Raw genomic sequence first — 20,078 nt, forward strand, 5'->3', positions numbered from 1 at the left:
ATATACAGGGTGATCCATTAATAGTGATCAGGCCAAATATCTCACGAAATAAGCATCAAACGGAAACACTACAAAGAGAGATACTCGTCTAGCTTGAACAGGGGAAAACAGATGGTGCTATGGTTGGCCCGTTAGATGGCGCTGCCATAGGTCAAACGGATATCAACTGCGTATTTTTAAATAGTAATCCACATTTTTATTACATATTAGTGTAGTACGTAAAGAAATATCAATGTTTTAGGTGGACCACTTTTTTCGTTTTGTGATAGATGGCGCTGTAATAGTCACAAACGTACAAGTACGTGGTATCACGTAACATTCCGCCAGTGCGGACGGTATTTGCTTCATCATGCAGTACCCATCTTAAAATGGACCGTTTACGAATTGCGGAAATGGTCGATATCTTGTTGATATACGGCTACTGTGATCAAAATGCCAAATGGGCGTGTGCTATGAATGCTGCTCGGTATCCTGGACGAAATTATCAAAGTGTCTGGAACGTTCGCCGGATAGTTAGCCTACGTTATTTAAGGAAAGTGTTCAGCCACATGTGAAACGTCAACCACGACCTGCAACAAATGATGATGCCCAAGTAGATGTTTTAGCTGCTGTCGCGGCTAATGCGCAAATCAGTAGCAGACCAATTGCGCGAGAATCAGGAATCGCTAAAACGTCGGTGTTGAGAATGCTACATCAACATCGATTGCACCCGTTCCATATTTCTGTCCACCAGGAATTGCATGGCGACGACTTTGAACGTCTTGTACAGTTCTGCCACTGGGCACAAGAGAAATTACGGGATGGTAATACAAGATGTTTCACTGCATTACAGAATGGCGATGTACTTCCAACATTATGGATGTCTGGCACATAGCTCGCGTACGGTTGAAGCGGTATTGAATAGCATACTTCATGACAGGTGAATGGATCGTCGAAGCACTATCCCATGGCCGCACGTTCACCGGATGTAACGTCCCCGGTTTCTTTCTGTGGGGAAAGTTGATGGATATTTGCTATCGTGATCCACCGACAACGCCTAACATTATGCGTCAGCGCATTGTCAATGCATGTGCAAACATTACGGAAGGCGAACTACTCGCTGTTGAGAGGAATTTCGTTACACGTATTGTCAAATGCTTTGATGTTGACGGACATCATTTTGAGCATTTATTGCATTAATGTTGTATTTACAGGTAATCATGCTGTAACAGCATGCGTTTTCAGAAATGATAAGTTCACAAAGGTACATGTATCGCATTGGAGCAACCGCAATAAAATGTTTAAACGTACTTACGTTCTGTATTTTAATTTAAAAAAACTACCTGTTGCGAACTGTTCAGCTAAAATTGTGAGCCATATGTCTGTGGCCATTACAGCGCTATCTATCACAAAGTGAAAAAGTGGCCTAACTAAAACGTTCGTATTGCTTTACGTACTACTGGAATATGTAATAAAAAATGGGGGTTCCTATTTAAAAAACACGCAGTTGATACCCGTTTGACCTATGGCAGAGCCATCTAGCGGACCAACCATAGCGCCATCTGGTTTCCCCCTTCAAGCTAGACAAATTTTTTCATTTGACGTTTATTTTGTGAGATATTTGGCCCAGTCAATCAATGGACCACCCTGAATATGCAGGTCTGCGTAATCAGTGTGACATCCTGGTCTCTTGTGATAGGTGTTGGATTGATTTGGTAGGTCTCTGAAACATTTTCTGACGCACTGCAGCCATGTTTTGTGATGTGTAGGGAAGATTAGGCATTTTTTTTTTTTACTGGTTCAAAACAGATCCTGTTTGACATCAATTTCGGATTAAGCGTTGCATGGTACTCGTTGCTCACACTTTAACACCACTAAATTTCGCAGAAAACAACTGACCATACCGTTTCAATGACTTGGTTCTAACATAACTTTTCACAACGAACGCCTGCTGCTCCACTGTGAGTACCACCGCCCCCTTTGCTCTGCTCCACTCACACTGGCACAGCCCGCACTACAGTCTGAACTGATGTGGATCACGTGGTGGATCAATGGCGTGCATGTCACAGGGTGTGGCTATATGCATATATTCACGTGCAATCGTAGTCATTCTCCCAGGCCACTTTCATCTGCTCCACCCTGTACTAACAGAAGTATCTAGGGTCTCTCTAGGTTTGAAGCCAGATTGGCCACGCTATCATATCCGGAAATATCTTACTGCCTCGAGACAGCATTGCAACCAATCAAAGTGTATCACTTGTATTTCACTCATTTTTATAGTCTTCTTAGATACACTCGTGGTCAACTCCCTTAACACTTTTGTTATTGGACCAGCCAATCGTAGTAATTTATTGTATTGTTCACAGTCCCTAAGACCATGAGCATGTCTTCCTCGTCCCTGCATTGGTGTCAGAGGCCACTAGCAGATGGGCTATGGAATTATTCAGCCACGTGTAGCTGTCATTACTACTAACACAGAAAAGACTTCCGTTGGAGAGGTTCTGTCAATATAATGCATAGACTATTCGCATTACAGCCATGAATCACATTTTGTACTGGCCCAGATGAGCATCGTCAGGCACTATGGCGGCGACCTTGGTCGCATTCTTTCTGTTTTCTGGAGACATGCAGCAGTATTACTTCTGGGGTGATGGTATGTGGATCCACTGGGTATGACCTCAGCTCAAGACTCATAGTGACTGAGGACACTGTCGGCACAATGGTATGCCACTGCCATCCCATGTCCCTGCTTGCTACCTCTCATGCAACAGTATTGTGACATCAACAGTCAACAGGAAAATGCTCACCACACATGGGATGTATCTCCATAAATTGTCTGCATGATGTTGAAATACCCCCATGTCCTGAAAGACATCCAGATCTAACATGTCGGGTGTCAATCCATAGCAGTGCTAGTAACTGCGATATCAAGGACGAGTTGCAACGGTTATGGCCCACTTTCCCTCAGGAGAGGATAAAATGAAGATTTACTTCCCAACAGAACCAACGCATGTGTCCAGGTAAGTGTGATTGCAATGCCAAACTATAAATGGGTTCATACCACTATGTTCTGTGTAAATTTGACTCGATTTTTCAATGACTGATATAATGTCACATACTGCATCAACATGTGAAGTATCATTTCGTTTCGTCAGCCCTTCCGAATACTTCAGTTTTTGTTGATGCAATGTATATAAACATAAACTCTACATCAAGCGATGTTCGTAGTCTTACGTGGAGGTTATCTTTCCAGTCTTACATGCTTCACTTTCTCCAGACTCTACCTTTCTCTTTTGCAGCTGATAAAGTCCATAAATTTATGTTCATGTATGATACTCATATAGCAATGCACCAGCAACCTACTTCCACATCCATTCCCTTCCAGATTAATTTGGGAGATATATAACCAACAATGAAACTAGAAACTCCATCCACTACATTAATATATACAGAAACTTTGGAAAAGAATTTTAGCTTAAGAAACAATCCCCATACTACCACACTGAATGAACATAATGCAAAGAAAGATGTTGATATCGATTAAAACAATAAGTTTACTGTTAACCATTGCCATCTCTGCTTTTTAGAAACTAAAATTCGATTTTTTCGCCATAACACTTCGCTAACGCCATCCTCCTCCAATTTGTTTAAAGACACGCTTATGTAGTGACAGAGCTCACGACATGCCGCAGACGGGGGTTGAGTGGGGACCTGTGGTCTGCACAGCTGTGGTGAGGGTCCAGACACAGTCGCTGTGCTCACTGTGTGGCTGTATATTGGGGGTTGGTCCTGCTGTGTCCAGTGGCTGGTCCACAGTGCAGATGTAGAATGTTCCAATACATGTATTAAGACAGAGACCACTGGGCAGCTGTCCATCCACAGATAATGGGACCAATACAGCCAAAGGCAACAGTTGGTCCACTAACCCACTAAGATAAATGACTTACTAGTGAGACAATCAGTTTACACGCTGCTTCTCCTGAGTTCCTCATACTAGCAGTTTAACATACCAAGCTACAGTCACTCAGAAGTTAGATTGGCAAAACTTTTAAATGTACTTAATTTGCTACTATGTCCACCAGATGGTGTTCGTAGGTCATATGCTATAGACAGGGCGGTAGGGGGAACATATGGTAAATATGATGACAGATACTTCTGAAATGACTGGGGAAGGAAATTCAGAGAAAAATGGAGCACAATATTTGTCATATTACGAAGCTACTGCAGTAAAAATTTAACTTCCATTAAAACTTTTATCACAGAATTGAAACTTCGGCCAATAGATTTATTTCATTCACACTGGCCAATGAGCACCCTCACGAAACAGGTGAACATTGAATAGTACCTGACTGGGAGGCTGAACGAGTCTATGAGTATGATCAGTAAAATAAGCATACACATTAATTACATAGTATATATTTACGCCTAAGTGCCGATCACAGGTTGTCACTCACTGAAATCAAGAATTTTGTTTCGTTACTGTGTTCAGTGTAATGATATTTATCAGACTGTGATTAGTGTGTGTGTGTGTGTGTGTGTGTGTGTGTGTGTGTGTGTGTGCTATATTAGTGCTTAATAATTTAAATATAAGTGCAATGCACAGACAAAGGAACTATGCTACATATGCCAGTTGATGGAAGTTTGTATGCAGTGTGATAACCTGTGAAAAAGTTGTGGCTGGTGTTTGGACAATGTGGAATTTACAAGTGGTGCTTATGAAGCAAGTGTTGTGATAGAAAAAGACAAGTATTTCAAGAGCCGTGCAAACCATGCTGCATGTAGCAATGGTATTTAATGGCAGTAACTTTTGGGAGATCCGTGTATCAAATGACAACTACTGAAGATGTGGCAGTTTCTAGTTTTGCCAGTTGTAGTTTTGTTCTGTGTGTGTGTGTGTGTGTGTGTGTGTGTGTGTGTGTGTGTGTGTGTGTGTGTTGGTTAACGTTTGTGATTTCTCATGAAGAAACTGGGCAATGAATTTACCATTGACATAAAAAGAGAGGCTTCATGTATATGCATGTAACGTGGATGGATACTTGTGTGAAGTGGTTGTCATGGTAAGCAATGCAATAGTGTACATAGCTTGACGCAATAAAGAAGATACTGGTTAGGTTTTGTGACATGCACCCTATTTAAGTTAAGAAGTGCGTTTCCCAACTTTGCTTCTAAATATTTCAGATGGAATTACATATTTAAAGTTAATGTGTAAATAATAGGCATCTTAAAAACATAGCTGTAGCGATAAGCAGTTTCATTCAACATTAATTTACGTTTATAATTACGGGATACACTTCTGTAACAATAAAAATCAATGAGAAATGAATCACTGAGTGTACGGATTATTATCTGAAGGATATGAATTCCAGTTTTTGAAGCAGCTCAGTAAGTAGTGCATATATATTCAGACATATCTAACAATAAAAGTAATTTATGATAATTACTTGTCACTAGCATTGTAGTGAGTATTTATAATGTGATATGTTGATAACAAAGAATAGAAGGATCTAAAGATCTGTTTCATTTTGACGTGGTTAGGAATGGACCAATAACTGGAACAGGTCAGATAAGGAAACCCCTAAGCTCTAGCAGAAGAAAACACTTCAGGACTAATCTTTACTAAAGCCACAGGGAAAATTAAGCAAAGACTGGTCTCTAAGAGCCAAGAACGGAGATTTCACACAAAAAGCGCCTTCCTTTGTGTGTTGCACAAGCTAGTGCACTGAAGTATGGCAATATCACGAGAAACAACAGACTAGAAGTGGGAAGGAAATGTGAAGGAAGACAGAGCATTATGCGGAACTGCCTGAAGCGGCAGAGCTGTTGTGAAACCCTGTCGCCTTTCTTGTGAGGTGGTCATGTGATGCTTAAGAATTGTGTTTTTATATCACCTTCTTTAAGAGAGATGTTCCATATATGCTCCGATTGAGAATGACAACATTTTCCTTAGAGCATAGTAAACTTCAAAAATCTTATTTCTAATACCCCTCGAATACTTCGTTAGAGTTAATGAATTTTGTTACAGAACTTGTCAGCGAATCCCACATATATATCTAGAACGTAAAAGGGAGATACAAAACACAAAAAACTGTTGTACTGATATGGGTGTAGCGACTAATGTGACTGACTACTCCACTACCACCAATATTTCAAGATTTACAGAATGAGAAAATCATGAATGGGGAATTTAAAATACGTTGCTGCCCACCTTGAACTGTGCTGCAGCATTCTAAGGTACACTATGTGATCTAAAGTATCCAGACACCTGGCTGAAACTGAATTACAAGTTCGTGGCGCACTCTATAGGTAATGCTAGAATATACACTCCTGGAAATGGAAAAAAGAACACATTGACACCGGTGTGTCAGACCCACCATACTTGCTCCGGACACTGCGAGAGGGCTGTACAAGCAATGATCACACGCACGGCACAGTGGACACACCAGGAACCGCGGTGTTGACCGTCGAATGGCACTAGCTGCGCAGCATTTGTGCACCGCCGCCGTCAGTGTCAGCCAGTTTGCCGTGGCATACGGAGCTCCATCGCAGTCTTTAACACTGGTAGCATGCCGCGACAGCGTGGACGTGAACCGTATGTGCAGTTGACGGACTTTGAGCGAGGGCGTATAGTGGGCATGCGGGAGGCCCGGTGGACGTACCGCCGAATTGCTCAACACGTGGGGCGTGAGGTCTCCACAGTACATCGATGTTGTCGCCAGTGGTCGGCGGAAGGTGCACGTGCCCGTCGACCTGGGACCGGACCGCAGCGACGCACGGATGCACGCCAAGACCGTAGGATCCTACGCAGTGCCGTAGGGGACTGCACCGCCACTTCCCAGCAAATTAGGGACACTGTTGCTCCTGGGGTATCGGCGAGGACCATTCGCAACCGTCTCCATGAAGCTGGGCTACGGTCCCGCACACCGTTAGGCCGTCTTCCGCTCACGCCCCAACATCGTGCAGCCCGCGTCCAGTGGTGTCGCGACAGGCGTGAATGGAGGGACGAATGGAGACGTGTCGTCTTCAGCGATGAGAGTCGCTTCTGCCTTGGTGCCAATGATGGTCGTATGCGTGTTTGGCGCCGTGCAGGTGAGTGCCACAATCAGGACTGCATACGACCGAGGCACACAGGGCCAACACCCGGCATCATGGTGTGGGGAGCGATCTCCTACACTGGCCGTACACCACTGGTGATCGTCGAGGGGACACTGAATAGTGCACGGTACATCCAAACCGTCATCGAACCCATCGTTCTAAAATGGCTCTGAGCACTACGGGACTTAACATCTGTGGTTATCAGTCCCCTAGAACTTAGAATTACTTAAACCTAACTAACCTAAGGACATCACACACATCCATGCCCGAGGCAGGATTCGAACCTGCGACCGTAGCAGTCCCGCGGTTCCGGACTGAGCGCCTAGAACCGCTAGACCACCGCGGCCGGCGAACCCATCGTTCTACCATTCCTAGACCGGCAAGGGAACTAGCTGTTCCAACAGGACAATGCACGTCCGCATGTATCCCGTGCCACCCAGCGTGCTCTAGAAGCTGAGGGTCAACTACCCTGGCCAGCAAGATCTCCGGATCTGTCCCCCATTGAGCATGTTTGGGACTGGATGAAGCGTCGTCTCACGCGGTCTGCACGTCTAGCACGAACGCTGGTGCAACTGAGGCGCCAGGTGGAAATGACATGGCAAGCCGTTCCACAGGACTACATCCAGCATCTCTACGATCGTCTCCATGGGAGAATAGCAGCCTGCATTGCAGCGAAAGGTGGATATACACTGTACTAGTGCCGACATTGTGCATGCTCTGTTGCCTGTGTCTATGTGCCTGTGGTTCTGTCAGTGTGATCATGTGATGTATCTGACCCTAGGAATGAGTCAATAGAGTTTCCCCTTCCTGGGACAATGAATTCACGGTGTTCTTATTTCAATTTCCAGGAGTGTAATATGGGATCAGCCGCCCATTAGCCTTGATGACAGCTCCTACTCACGCAGGCATACGTTGAATCAGGTGCTGGGAGGCTTCTTGGGGAATGGCAGCCCATATTTCATGGAGTGGTGCACTGAGGAGAGGTATCGTTGTCAGTCGGCAAGGCCTGGCACGAAGTTGGTGTTCCAAAACATCACAAGATGTTCTGTAGGATTCAGGTCAGAACTCTGTGCAGGCTAGTCCATTACAGGGATGTTCATGCTGTGTAACCACTCCGGCACAGCCCGTGCGTCATGATCAGGAGCTTGATCAGGTTGAAAGATGCAATCTCTGTCCACGAATTGCTCTTCATCATAACTGCCTCCGAATTTTACTGTTGGCACTACACACACTGGTAAATGACGTACACCAAGGATTCGCCCCACCCACTCCCTGCCATCGGATGGCAACATTTTGTACCGTGATTCGTCACTGTATCCACTACAAGTACAATGACAGTTAGGCGGGAGGTGACAAAACTAGGATTTCATGGTCTAAGGGCTGCTCTTAAGCCACATATCACGAAGGTAAATGCCTGGTGTAAGAAGCGAAAGCATTGGACGATTGAGCAGTGGAAAAACATTGTGTGGAGTGACCAATCATGGTACACAATGTGGCAATCGGATGGCAGGGTGTGGGTATGGCGAATGCCCTGTGAACGCTCTCTGCCAGCATGTGTAGTGCCAACAGTAAAATTCAGAGGCGGTGGTTTTATGATATGCTCGTATTTGTCATGGAGGATGCTTGCACCCCTTGTTGTTTCGCGTGGCACTATCACAACACAGACCTACATTCATGTTTTAAGCGCCTTCTTGTTTCCAGCTGTTCAAGAGCAGTTGGGGGATGGCGATTGCATCTTTCAACATGATCGAGTACCTGTTCATAATGCATGGGCTGTGGCCGAGTGGTTGCATGACAGTAACGTCTTTGTGAAGGACTGGCCCACACAGGGTCCTGACCTGAACGCTACAGCACACATCTGGGATATATTCGAACGCCAGCTTCGTGCCAGGCCTCACCGACCAACACTGATACCTCTCTTCAGTGCAGCACTCCGTGTAGAATGAGCTGCCATTCCCCAACAAACCATCCAGCACCTGATTTTTATTTATTTATTTATTTATTGTTCCGTGGGACCACATTTAGGAGAAGTCTCCATGGTCATGGAACGAGTCAATACATGAAATTATAACACGATTGTAGAAACAGATAAAATGAAATATAAGAAACATATTCAGGTGACAAGTCGTTAGTTTAAATAAAGAAAATCAAGAATGTAACACTGGAATTTGCTTAATTTTTTAGCTCTTCCAGGAGCTCCTCGACAGAATAGAAGGAGTGAGCCATGAGGAAACTCTTCAGTTTAGACTTAAAAGTGTTTGGGCTACTGCTAAGATTTTTGAGTTCTTGTGGTAGCATATTGAAAATTGATGCAGCAGAATACTGCACTCCTTTCTGCACAAGAGTCAAGGAAGTGTATTCCACATGCAGATTTGATTTCTGCCTAGTATTAACTGAGTGAAAGCTGCTAACTCTTGGGAATAAGCTAATATTGCTAACAACAAACGACATTAAAGAAAATACATACTGTGAGGGCAATGTCAAAATTCCCAGACTATTGAATAGGGGTCGACAAGAGGTTTTCGAACTTACACCATACATAGCTCGAATAGCCCGTTTTTGAGCCAAAAATACCCTTTTTGAATCAGAAGAATTACCCCAAAAAATAATACCATATGACATAAGCGTATGAAAATATGCGAAGTATACTACTTTTCGTGTTGAAATGTCACTTATTTCAGATACTGTTCTAATGGTAAATAAAGCGGCATTTAGTTTCTGAACAAGATCCTGAACATGGGCTTTCCACAACAGCTTACTATCTATCCGTACACCTAGGAACTTGAACTGTTCCGTCTCGCTTATAACATGCCCATTCTGTCTGATTAAAATGTCAGTTCTTGTTGAATTGTGGGTTAGAAACTGTAAAAACTGATTCTTACTGTGATTTAGCATCAAATTATTTTCCACAAGCCACGAACTTATATCATGAACTACATTATTTGATAATGTTTCAATATTACACACAAAATCCTTCACTACCAAGGTGGTGTCATCAGCAAACAGAAATATTTTTGAATCACCTGTAATACTAGAAGGCATATCATTTACATAAATAAGAAACAGCAGTGGCCCCAGCACCGACCCTTGGGGAACGCCCCATTTAACAGTGCCCCATTGGGACTGAACATCATTACCACTCTCAATATTGCGGAGGATTACCTTCTGCTTTCTGTTCTTAAAGTAGGAGGCGAACCAATTGTAAGCTACTCCCCTTACTCCATAATGTTCCAACTTCTGCAGTAATATTTTGTGGTCAACACAGTCAAAAGCCTTCGTTAAATCAAAGAAAACACCTAACGTTCGCAACCTTTTATTTAATCCGTCCAAAACCTCACAGAGAAAAGAGACTATAGCATTTTCAGTTGTTAAGCCATTTCTAAAACCAAACTGTACATTTGACAGCAAATTATGTGAATTTAAATGCTGCAGTAACCTTGTATATACAACCCTCTCGATAACTTTAGCAAACACCGATGGCATAGAAATAGGTCTATAATTGTCAACATTATCCCTGTCTCCCTTTTTATAAAGTGGCTTCACTACCGAGTACTTTAATCGGTCAGGAAACCGACCACTCCTAAAGGAAAAGTTACAGATATGGCTAAGTACTGAGCTAACATATGTGGAACAATACTTCAGTATTCTGCTAGATACCCCGTCATATCCATGAGAGTTCTTGGTCTTTAGTGATTTAATTATTAACTCAATCTCCCTCTTGTCAGTATCATGGAGGAGCATTTCAGGTAACAGTCTCGGAACACTTTTTTCTAAGAGCGCTATATGATTCCCTGTTGGGACTAGGTTTCTATTTAGTTCACCTGCTATATTCAGAAAGTGATTATTAAGTACTGTACATATATGCGACTTATCAGTAACACGGACATCCCCACTACGCACTGATTCTATATTCTCGACCTGTCTCTGCAGACCAGCCACTTCCTTTACGACTGACCATATGGTTTTAATTTTATCCTGAGACTTAGCTATTCTATCTGCATACCACATACTTGTTGCCTTCCTAATAACTTTTTTAAGCACCTTACAATACTGTTTGTAATGGGCTGCTGTATTTAGATTTTGACTGTTTCTAACGTTTTGATATAATTGCCACTTTGTTCTACAAGATATTCTTATCCCTTTAGTCAGCCACCCAGGCTGCCTGTTTGTGCTAGTACCCTGTTTTGAACGTTCTAACGGAAAACAACTTTCAAAGAGCACGAGAAAAGTCTTGAGGAAAGCATTATATTTATCGTCTACTGTATCAGCACTATAAACATCTTGCCACTCTTGTTCCTTGATAAGGTTTACAAAAGTCTGTACAGCAACTGGATCAGCTTTCCTAAAAAGTTGGTAACTATCTTTAACATGTGTTGCAGCACAAAAAACTGCTGCGAGAGTGGAAGCTGAGATCAAGGCTAAGGGTGGACCAACACCACACTGAATTCCAGCATTACCGATGGAGGGCTTCATTGAATTTGTAAGTCAAATTCATCCAGGCGTCTGGATACATTTGATCACAGAGTGTATACAAGAAAATGGATGTCAGTAGTAGTGTATTTTACTGCGCATGCACATCTAATTAAACTTTGTGGTGGACATTGTAGGCCTGGCAGTACACACACTTATCGCTGTGTAACGTGGAATTGTGACTTGTCTCACGCTTACCTGGTGTCTGTCGGTGTCTCTGCAATCAGGTGAGCCAACTTCACAACAGTTTGTGGGTCGTTGACTACAGCCTCAGCCCAGCCCTGCGTCGCCATCACACGGAGCAAGTGGGCCTTTATGAAGGCGACGGCGGCCTGCTTCAGCCTGTTGGCGGAATGCCTAATCGCGATAACACCTGCAGCTGCCGCAGTCTCGACAGACAGCTGGGCGACCACCTGTTGCTCACAGTGCGCTTTCAGTACCGACAGGCCGTATACGTCGGCGGCGACCAGCAGCTTTGGAGCCATGCTGGGCAGCTGGGGCACCTGCAGGGTGTAGAGGTATGCCAGCACCTGGCGCAGCACAGGACCCTCTGTGTCCGAGAGTACGAGCTGACTGCTGCTGCCCTCTACAGTGACGCGACGGAACATGTCCGCAAACACGGGACTCCTGGCGGCCAAGACAGCCCTATGAGCCACCAGCCGCGTGTCCCCAGCCAGCAGAGTCACCACAGCGTCGTCCCCGGCGTCCAGCAGGGCTCCGAGATCCACGGCCGTGGCCTCCTCAGCCTCCTGAACGAGTCCCACTGTCAGCGATTCTGGAACACAGTTTCCCAAATGTTGGAAAAATTGGGAGTGGCTGTCAGTGCAGAGTTAATCAATGCCATAATTTAAAGGCATTTCTAAAGCTGCTATCAGGATAACATTTACACCCAACATAGATTATAGTGTGTAGATGAAGGAAATAATACTTTTGAAAATCTATTACATCTCCTCTTAAAACTTCCCTATTTGCTTGTACAAAATGCCACAGAAAGAATAGAGGCCTCTTCCTACAATTACCTGCTCAAAGTATCGAAATGAATATCTAGCACAAAACTAAGAGCATACATTGTTCAACACCCAGTCCCGATTTCTGCAGTTATTTAAGAAAACAATGATATTTCATGCCTGAAATCTGTATCCCTCTGCCCTTAACTGCTATACCAGCATGTTTCTCTCCAGGAACTGATACAGGGGTTCAAGTAACTGCTGTCACAGTCAGGAATGACTTTCTAGAAACGTGACATAGAGGTGGCGGGCATAGCTACACTCCTGGAAATGGAAAAAAGAACACATTGACACCGGTGTGTCAGACCCACCATACTTGCTCCGGACACTGCGAGAGGGCTGTACAAGCAATGATCACACGCACGGCACAGCGGACACACCAGGAACCGCGGTGTTGGCCGTCGAATGGTGCTAGCTGCGCAGCATTTGTGCACCGCCGCCGTCAGTGTCAGCCAGTTTGCCGTGGCATACGGAGCTCCATCGCAGTCTTTAACACTGGCAGCATGCCGCTACAGCGTGGACGTGAACCGTATGTGCAGTTGACGGACTTTGAGCGAGGGCGTATAGTGGGCATGCGGGAGGCCGGGTGGACGTACCGCCGAATTGCTCAACACATGGGGCGTGAGGTCTCCACAGTACATCGATGTTGTCGCCAGTGGTCGGCGGAAGGTGCACGTGCCCGTCGACCTGGGATCGGACCGCAGCGACGCACGGATGCACGCCAAGACCGTAGGATCCTACGCAGTGCCGTAGGGGACCGCACCGCCACTTCCCAGCAAATTAGGGACACTGTTGCTCCTGGGGTATTGGCGGGGACCATTCGCAACCGTCTCCATGAAGCTGGGCTACGGTCCCGCACACCGTTAGGCCGTCTTCCGCTCACGCCCCAACATCGTGCAGCCCGCCTCCAGCGGTGTCGCGACAGGCGTGAGTGGAGGGACGAATGGAGACGTGTCGTCTTCAGCGATGAGAGTCGCTTCTGCCTTGGTGCCAATGATGGTCGTATGCGTGTTTGGCGCCGTGCAGGTGAGCGCCACAAACAGGACTGCATACGACCGAGGCACACAGGGCCAACACACGGTATCATGGTGTGGGGAGCGATCTCCTACACTGGCCGTACACCACTGGTGATCGTCGAGGGGACACTGAATAGTGCACGGTACATCCAAACCGTCATCGAACCCATCGTTCTACCATTCCTAGACCGGCAAGGGAACTTGCTGTTCCAACAGGACAATGGACGTCCGCATGTATCCCGTGCCACCCAACGTGCTCTAGAAGGTGTAAGTCAACTACCCTGGCCAGCAAGATCTCCGGATCTGTCCCCCATTGAGCATGTTTGGGACTGGATGAAGCGTCGTCTCACGCGGTCTGCACGTCCAGCACGAACGCTGGTGCAACTGAGGCACCAGGTGGAAATGGCATGGCAAGCCATTCCACAGGACTACATCCAGCATCTCTACGATCGTCTCCATGGGAGAATAGCAGCCTGCATTGCTGCGAAAGGTGGATATACACTGTACTAGTGCCGACATTGTGCATGCTCTGTTGCCTGTGTCTATGTGCCTGTGGTTCTGTCAGTGTGATCATGTGATGTATCTGACCCCAGGAATGTGTCAATAAAGTTTCCCCTTCCTGGGACAATGAATTCACGGTGTTCTTATTTCAATTTCCAGGAGTGTAGATGGCAACTTCTGACATATTCCAATATTTTGTAGGGTAGTGGCATAACGCCCCAACGGATAAAATTAAATTTTATGAGGAGTACAAATAACTGTGCCTAATTGCGTTTCGCTCACAATACTAAATTATTTCTAAAATATCATGTTTATCATGACTATTTTGCAACAATTTGTAGCTATTACATAAATTATCATCAATAAATTTTTATTTTCAAATAGTAGAAGTAATGAATGACACAATGTGGTGCATGCTACAGCTTGTCAAACGAATGTATGAACTTCATCGTCCACACGTAATCCTCCTGCTGCACACAATAGTTTTCACTTTGTACCATGATGGAGAAATCGAGACATATAGATCACATATGCTTCAATATATCATAAAAATTTCTATCAAATTACCAGAAATTTCGTCATCACTCACTTCATAATAATAAATGAAAAAATATTAAACTTAAACTCAACACTTACTATGTAATGGCTACTATTGTAGTGTAAGATGTGTACAGTAATTTATTTTTATTATTATTTCTAGCACCTAGTCAGACACAAAGCGTTGGCAAGTTAAAATCGTTTGATTTCTGACACTGCAGAGGTAAGGAGTCCAGCAATCAAGTGATTCAGAAACAGTAAGTAGAGTGCACGAATTTTCACTTGATTGATTTTAAGTAAAGGTGAAGGGTGAGGGTGACACAAGTGTCATAGAGGTGGTGTAGAGGAAACAATTTTTGTAACAAGTGCATAACTTCACTGCAGACAGTTAGTTAACTTCCATTTTTGAGTAGTCTTAGACGCAATGAGAAAGGCTACATCAATACAAATAAGAAGTACCAATTTTATAATTACATTAGTCTGACGTTTAATAAAACATCTACAAAAGCTAAGTACCATTTATCTTTCATCACTTTCAAAATAAAAGTTTTCAAAGGAAATATTCTTCTTAGTGGAGTTTAGTTAATCGCTAAGGATGATGACTTGGTATGTGTGTTTGGGTGTTTGGGGAAGGGGGAAGTGGAGCTCTAGCTAGTTTCTGTTTGCACTCTGGGATAATGCTCTCAGAAAGGTTGGGAGCCATTACTGTAGGGGGATATGTCAAAGCCAGTCATAGAGAATATGCCATCTTTTCAACACACATTCTTTCCATCATTTCGTAATTGATGTCACCCTACAAAATTGTTGCAGATGGTACTGATAACTGACCTTTGTTGTTGTAAGTTCTTCATTACAAGCTGTAATTAGCGCTGAAAATAGTCACAGTTCCAGTTACTACATTAGACGATCAGGCTGATCCTCTAAATGACGTTTTAAATTACTATTAGTTATTGCAGCTATTTCATATCAGCTAGCTCTGAAAATCTGAGAAACAAGAGAGCCCTGGGAAAGACATCATTCCAGCTGAATTTGTCGAATCTGGAAGAATTGAAATTAGAAATTTGTTAAATACTCCCTTGTGTAACATACAGGAACAGGGGAAATTGCCCTCAGACTCTAGAGAAACTTTATACGACATTTATTCTTGTCTTAAAATACAAAAATTACCGAAGTCTTAGCTTAGTCGTGAATGCCACATCAAATAAAAGCTTCTTCTGTCTTCGAACAATTGACACACGATTATCAGAAAATCAGTTTGGATTCGAAAAAAAACCGAAGAATCCAAGAAGGAGTAATATCTTTAAACTTAATTTTAAATTGTAAATAAATAGCTTTTGTAGGTATACAGGAAATGTTTCATGATGTAAAATGGCCAAATAAAGTTTGAGGTACAGAAGAGAGTAGGAATATGCATAGAGAGTGATATGTTATGTGGAAGCTGTATAAAAAAGGAGAGGACTTCTATTGGAGTGCACTCTACACAGGTTCTACACATATTCATGAATGAATCCGGCAAGGTAGTGTACTATAAACCATTATCTTTAATCTATTCAACAAACACGTACTTAGGAAGGGAGAGTAGTGTTACATATAGTATACAGGAGAATAGAGCAGGTATGCATGGCACAGCTGTTTTAACTGAAAGTGAATCCAATCTAGGCCCATGCTAGTGGCCTCTGGGTGCATCAGAACCAGAATGCAGTCCCAAAAGTGCTCCACCAGGATTAATTTGGATAATGGGATTGAAATCAACTTCAATAACCTTCACATACCGTTCGGTAGTTACCAAAGGAATACCGCACCGATTATTCCATGAGTGGTCATTGCACACCACACAGTCTCCCGTTGAGGGTGAAGTGACATCCCGATCACCAAATGCTGACTCTCAGTCCCCCAACTGTGCCAATTTCACTTGCTAAAGCATCCATCCAAATAAAAGTGGCCGACAACATCCTGGCGTGTTCGATGGGCATTCTAATTCCCATCGTGCCCCGCACCTGTGGCATTGGACTGGATGAAGAAGACCCATTGAGTTCCCTCCATGGTCGCCAGATCTAACAGCTACAGACTTTTACTTGTGGGGAACTGTGAAAGATAACGTCTATCGACGTAAGCCACGCACGCTGGAGGAGATTACAGCGACATGTGCAGCGATCTCAACTGGAATTGTGACTGACATAGTTGCGAAGAGCCGGCCGCTGTGGCCGAGCGGTTCTAGGCGCTTCAGTCCGGAACCCAGCTGCTGCTACGTTCGCAGGTTAGAATACTGCCTCTGGCATGGATGTGTTTGATGTCCTTAGGTTAGTTAGGTCTAAGTAGTTCTAAGTTCTAGGGGACCAAGGACACTACATGTTAAGTCCTATAGTGCTTAAAGTGTTGCGACGACCGCTCGTCGATCTGCTATGTGTATAGCCGTCGACTGTGAACTTTTTAACACTTGAAGTAACCGTATGCTAAGCTAAAGGTTGTGCAACATCTGTGATCGATTATTAAATGTAAAACAAACACATAAGTAATACTTTTCGTTCCTTGTGGTGTGTCTACATTTTTCTGGCGGACTGTATATGAAGAAGAAAGACGTAAATTAGTTACGGAGTTCGGCGTGTACACATTTTATTCAAAATGTAAACGTCACTACATATTTTCGGATTAAGGTTATGACATCTTCGGTGTGGCTGCCGTCATAGGCAATGACGTGGCGAAGACGAATAGCGATATTCTGCGTGACCTGCTGAAGTGTCGGAACATAGATGCTGTCGATGACCTCTTGAATGTCTGTTTTCAGCTCAGCAATAGTCTCGGGGCTATTGCTGCACACCTTGACCTTAATACAGCCCCACAAAAAGAAATCGATGTATTCAGATCCGGAGAATATGGCGGCCAATCGAGGCACATGCCAGTGCCTCCTGGGTACACCAGAGCCAGAATGCGGTCCCCAGAATGCTCCTTCAGAACATCAAACACTTCCCTGCTTCGAAGAGGTCGAGCACTATGTTGTATGAATACATCTTATCGAAATGATCGTAACTTTGGATAATCGTGATGATATCATCTTTCAAAACCTTTACGTACCGTTCGGTAGTCACCAAAAGAATATTGCACTGATTATTCCGTGACTGGAGACTGCACACCACACAGTGCTCCGTTGAGGGTGAAAGACTTCTCGATCATCGAATGCGCAGTCTCAGTCCACCAAATGCGTCAATTTCGCTTATTGACGAACACATCCAAGTGAATGTGGGCTTAACCGCGAAACGAAACCATATTCGCATAAAAGTACTGTTCGTCAATTCTGCAGACAACAGTGTAGGCGAAACACGACTGCTGTTCCATGGCCCTCGAGCTTAAATGTTGAGAAGCTTGAATTTTGTACGGGAAAAGATGCAGGTCTTCAACAAGTACATGTCGCAGTGCCTCCCAGTTGATTCCCAGCTGTTGTGCAGCTCTTCTGATAAATTTCCTGGGGCTGGTTTGAGACACAAGACTTGTAATGTTGATGTTTTCAGTCGTTTTCATCCTTTTTGGACGACTGACATTGCGACACTGTCAGTAAGAGAGCTACCCATTCTCTCAAACTTTCGAATCACATTCTTTATTTTTAGCACACACGGACCGGTTGTCTTCAGCTTGATCTCGGTCGCACCACTTCCTTTGAGCCACATTTGGGCTGCTATTGCTAGCGTAGCAGGCCTCCACAAGTGGTATATGTTCAGGTACATTGTACCGTGACGTTTTGTTGTGCACATGGCCGACAACCACTCGGCGAACGCGCATGCACATACTAATTACCATCATCCCCCGCGGCCAAGCATGCAGTTTGAGCGTCATAAAGCAAACCGTTCAGAATCTATGAGGATTTCATTTCATGTAGGTCAATAATTGAACCCTCAAACTTCCTGGTAGATTAAAACTGTGTGCCGGACAGAGACTCGAAATCGGAACCTTTGCCTATCGCGGGCAAGTGCTCTGTCGACTGAGCTACCCAACCACGATACACGTCCCGTCCTATGGGCTTCAGTTCTGCCAGTATCTCGTCTCCTACCTTCCAAATTTCACTAGCACTCCTGCCAGGAAATTTCCTATCAGCCCACACACCACTGCAGAGTGAAAATTTCTGTCGGGAAACATGCCCCAGGCTGTGACTAAGTTACGTCTCCGCAATATCCTTTCTTCCAGGAGTGCTAGTCCTGCAAGATTCGCAGAGGAGCTTATGTGAAGTTTGAAAGGTAAGAGAGCAGGTCCTAGCAGAAGCCCATAAGACGGGACGTGAGACCTGCTTGGGTAGCTCAGATGGTGGAGCACTTGCCCGCAAAAGGCAGAGGCCCCAAGTTCTTGTCACAGTCCGGCACACAGTTTTAATCTGCCAGGAAGTTTCGTGTCAGCGCAGAGTGAAAATTTCAGTCTCGAAGTGTCACCCTGTATGAATAAGTTTCCTTCCTGATTTCGATCGTAACCGTGTTGTTGTTGTTGTAATGGTCTTCAGAGACTGGTTTGATACTGCTCTATCCTGTGTAAGCTCCTACATCTCAAAGTACCGACTGCAATCTACATCCCTCTGAGTCTGCTTAATGTATTCATATCTTAGTCTCCCTCCAAGGTGCTCTCCAGTACTGAATTGGTGAGTCCTTGATGCCCCTAAACATGTCCTACCAACAGATGCCTTCTTCTGGTCAATTTGTGCCAGAAATTTCTCTTCTCCCCAATTCTATTCAGTACCTCCTCATTAGTTACGTGTTATACCCATATAATCTTCAGCATTCTTCTGCAGCACCACATTTTGAAAGCTTCTATTCTCTTCTTCTCCAAACTACTTATCGTCCATGTTTCGCTTCCATACATGGCTACACTCCATACAAATACTTTCAGAAACGACTTCCTGACACTTAAATCTATACGTGATGTTAACAAATTTCTCTTCTTTTGAAACGCTTTCCTTGTCATTTCCAGTCTACATTTTACATCCTCCCTACTTCCACCATCACCAGTTATTTTTCTCCCCAAATAGAAAAACTCATCTACTACTTTAAGTGTCTCGTTTGCTAATCTAATTCCCTCAGCCACAACTGATTTAATTCGACTATATCCCTTGTCGTAGTTTCACTTTTGTTGATGTTCATCTTTTGTCCGCCTTCTGTCTGTTCTACTCGACTTCTCTTCCAGGTCCTTTGCTGTCTCTGAGATAATTCCAATGTCATCGGCAAACCTCATACCTTTTATATTTTCTTTGGATTTAAATTCCTACTCTGAACTTTTCTTTTGTTTTATTTACTGCTTGCTCAATATACAGATTGAATGACATTGAGGATACGCTAAAACCCTGTCTCACTCCATTCTTAACCACTGTTTCCCTTTCATGCCCCTCGACTGTTTCAACTGCCATCTGGTTTCTGCACACATTGTAAATAGCCTTTCACTCGGTGTATTTAACCCCTCCCACCTTCAGAATTTGAAATAGAGTATTCCACTCAATATTGTC

General features: G+C 44.1%; 1 protein-coding gene across 4 annotated transcripts in view; it reads right to left on the reverse strand.

Moving 5' to 3' along the window:
- The window catches only part of LOC126426743 (serine/threonine-protein phosphatase 6 regulatory ankyrin repeat subunit B-like), a 96,189-nt gene that overhangs the window by 23,204 nt on the left and 52,907 nt on the right, over window positions 1-20,078 (reverse strand). For all 4 annotated transcript variants that reach the window (XM_050088716.1, XM_050088717.1, XM_050088714.1 and 1 more), the window contains one exon: window positions 11,740-12,316. In XM_050088716.1, coding sequence (XP_049944673.1) covers window positions 11,740-12,316 — 577 coding nt within the window. The remainder of the gene's footprint in view (window positions 1-11,739; window positions 12,317-20,078) is intronic.

Source organism: Schistocerca serialis, chromosome 11 (assembly GCF_023864345.2).
Source record: "Schistocerca serialis cubense isolate TAMUIC-IGC-003099 chromosome 11, iqSchSeri2.2, whole genome shotgun sequence".
NCBI classification, from domain to species: Eukaryota; Metazoa; Arthropoda; class Insecta; order Orthoptera; family Acrididae; genus Schistocerca; species Schistocerca serialis.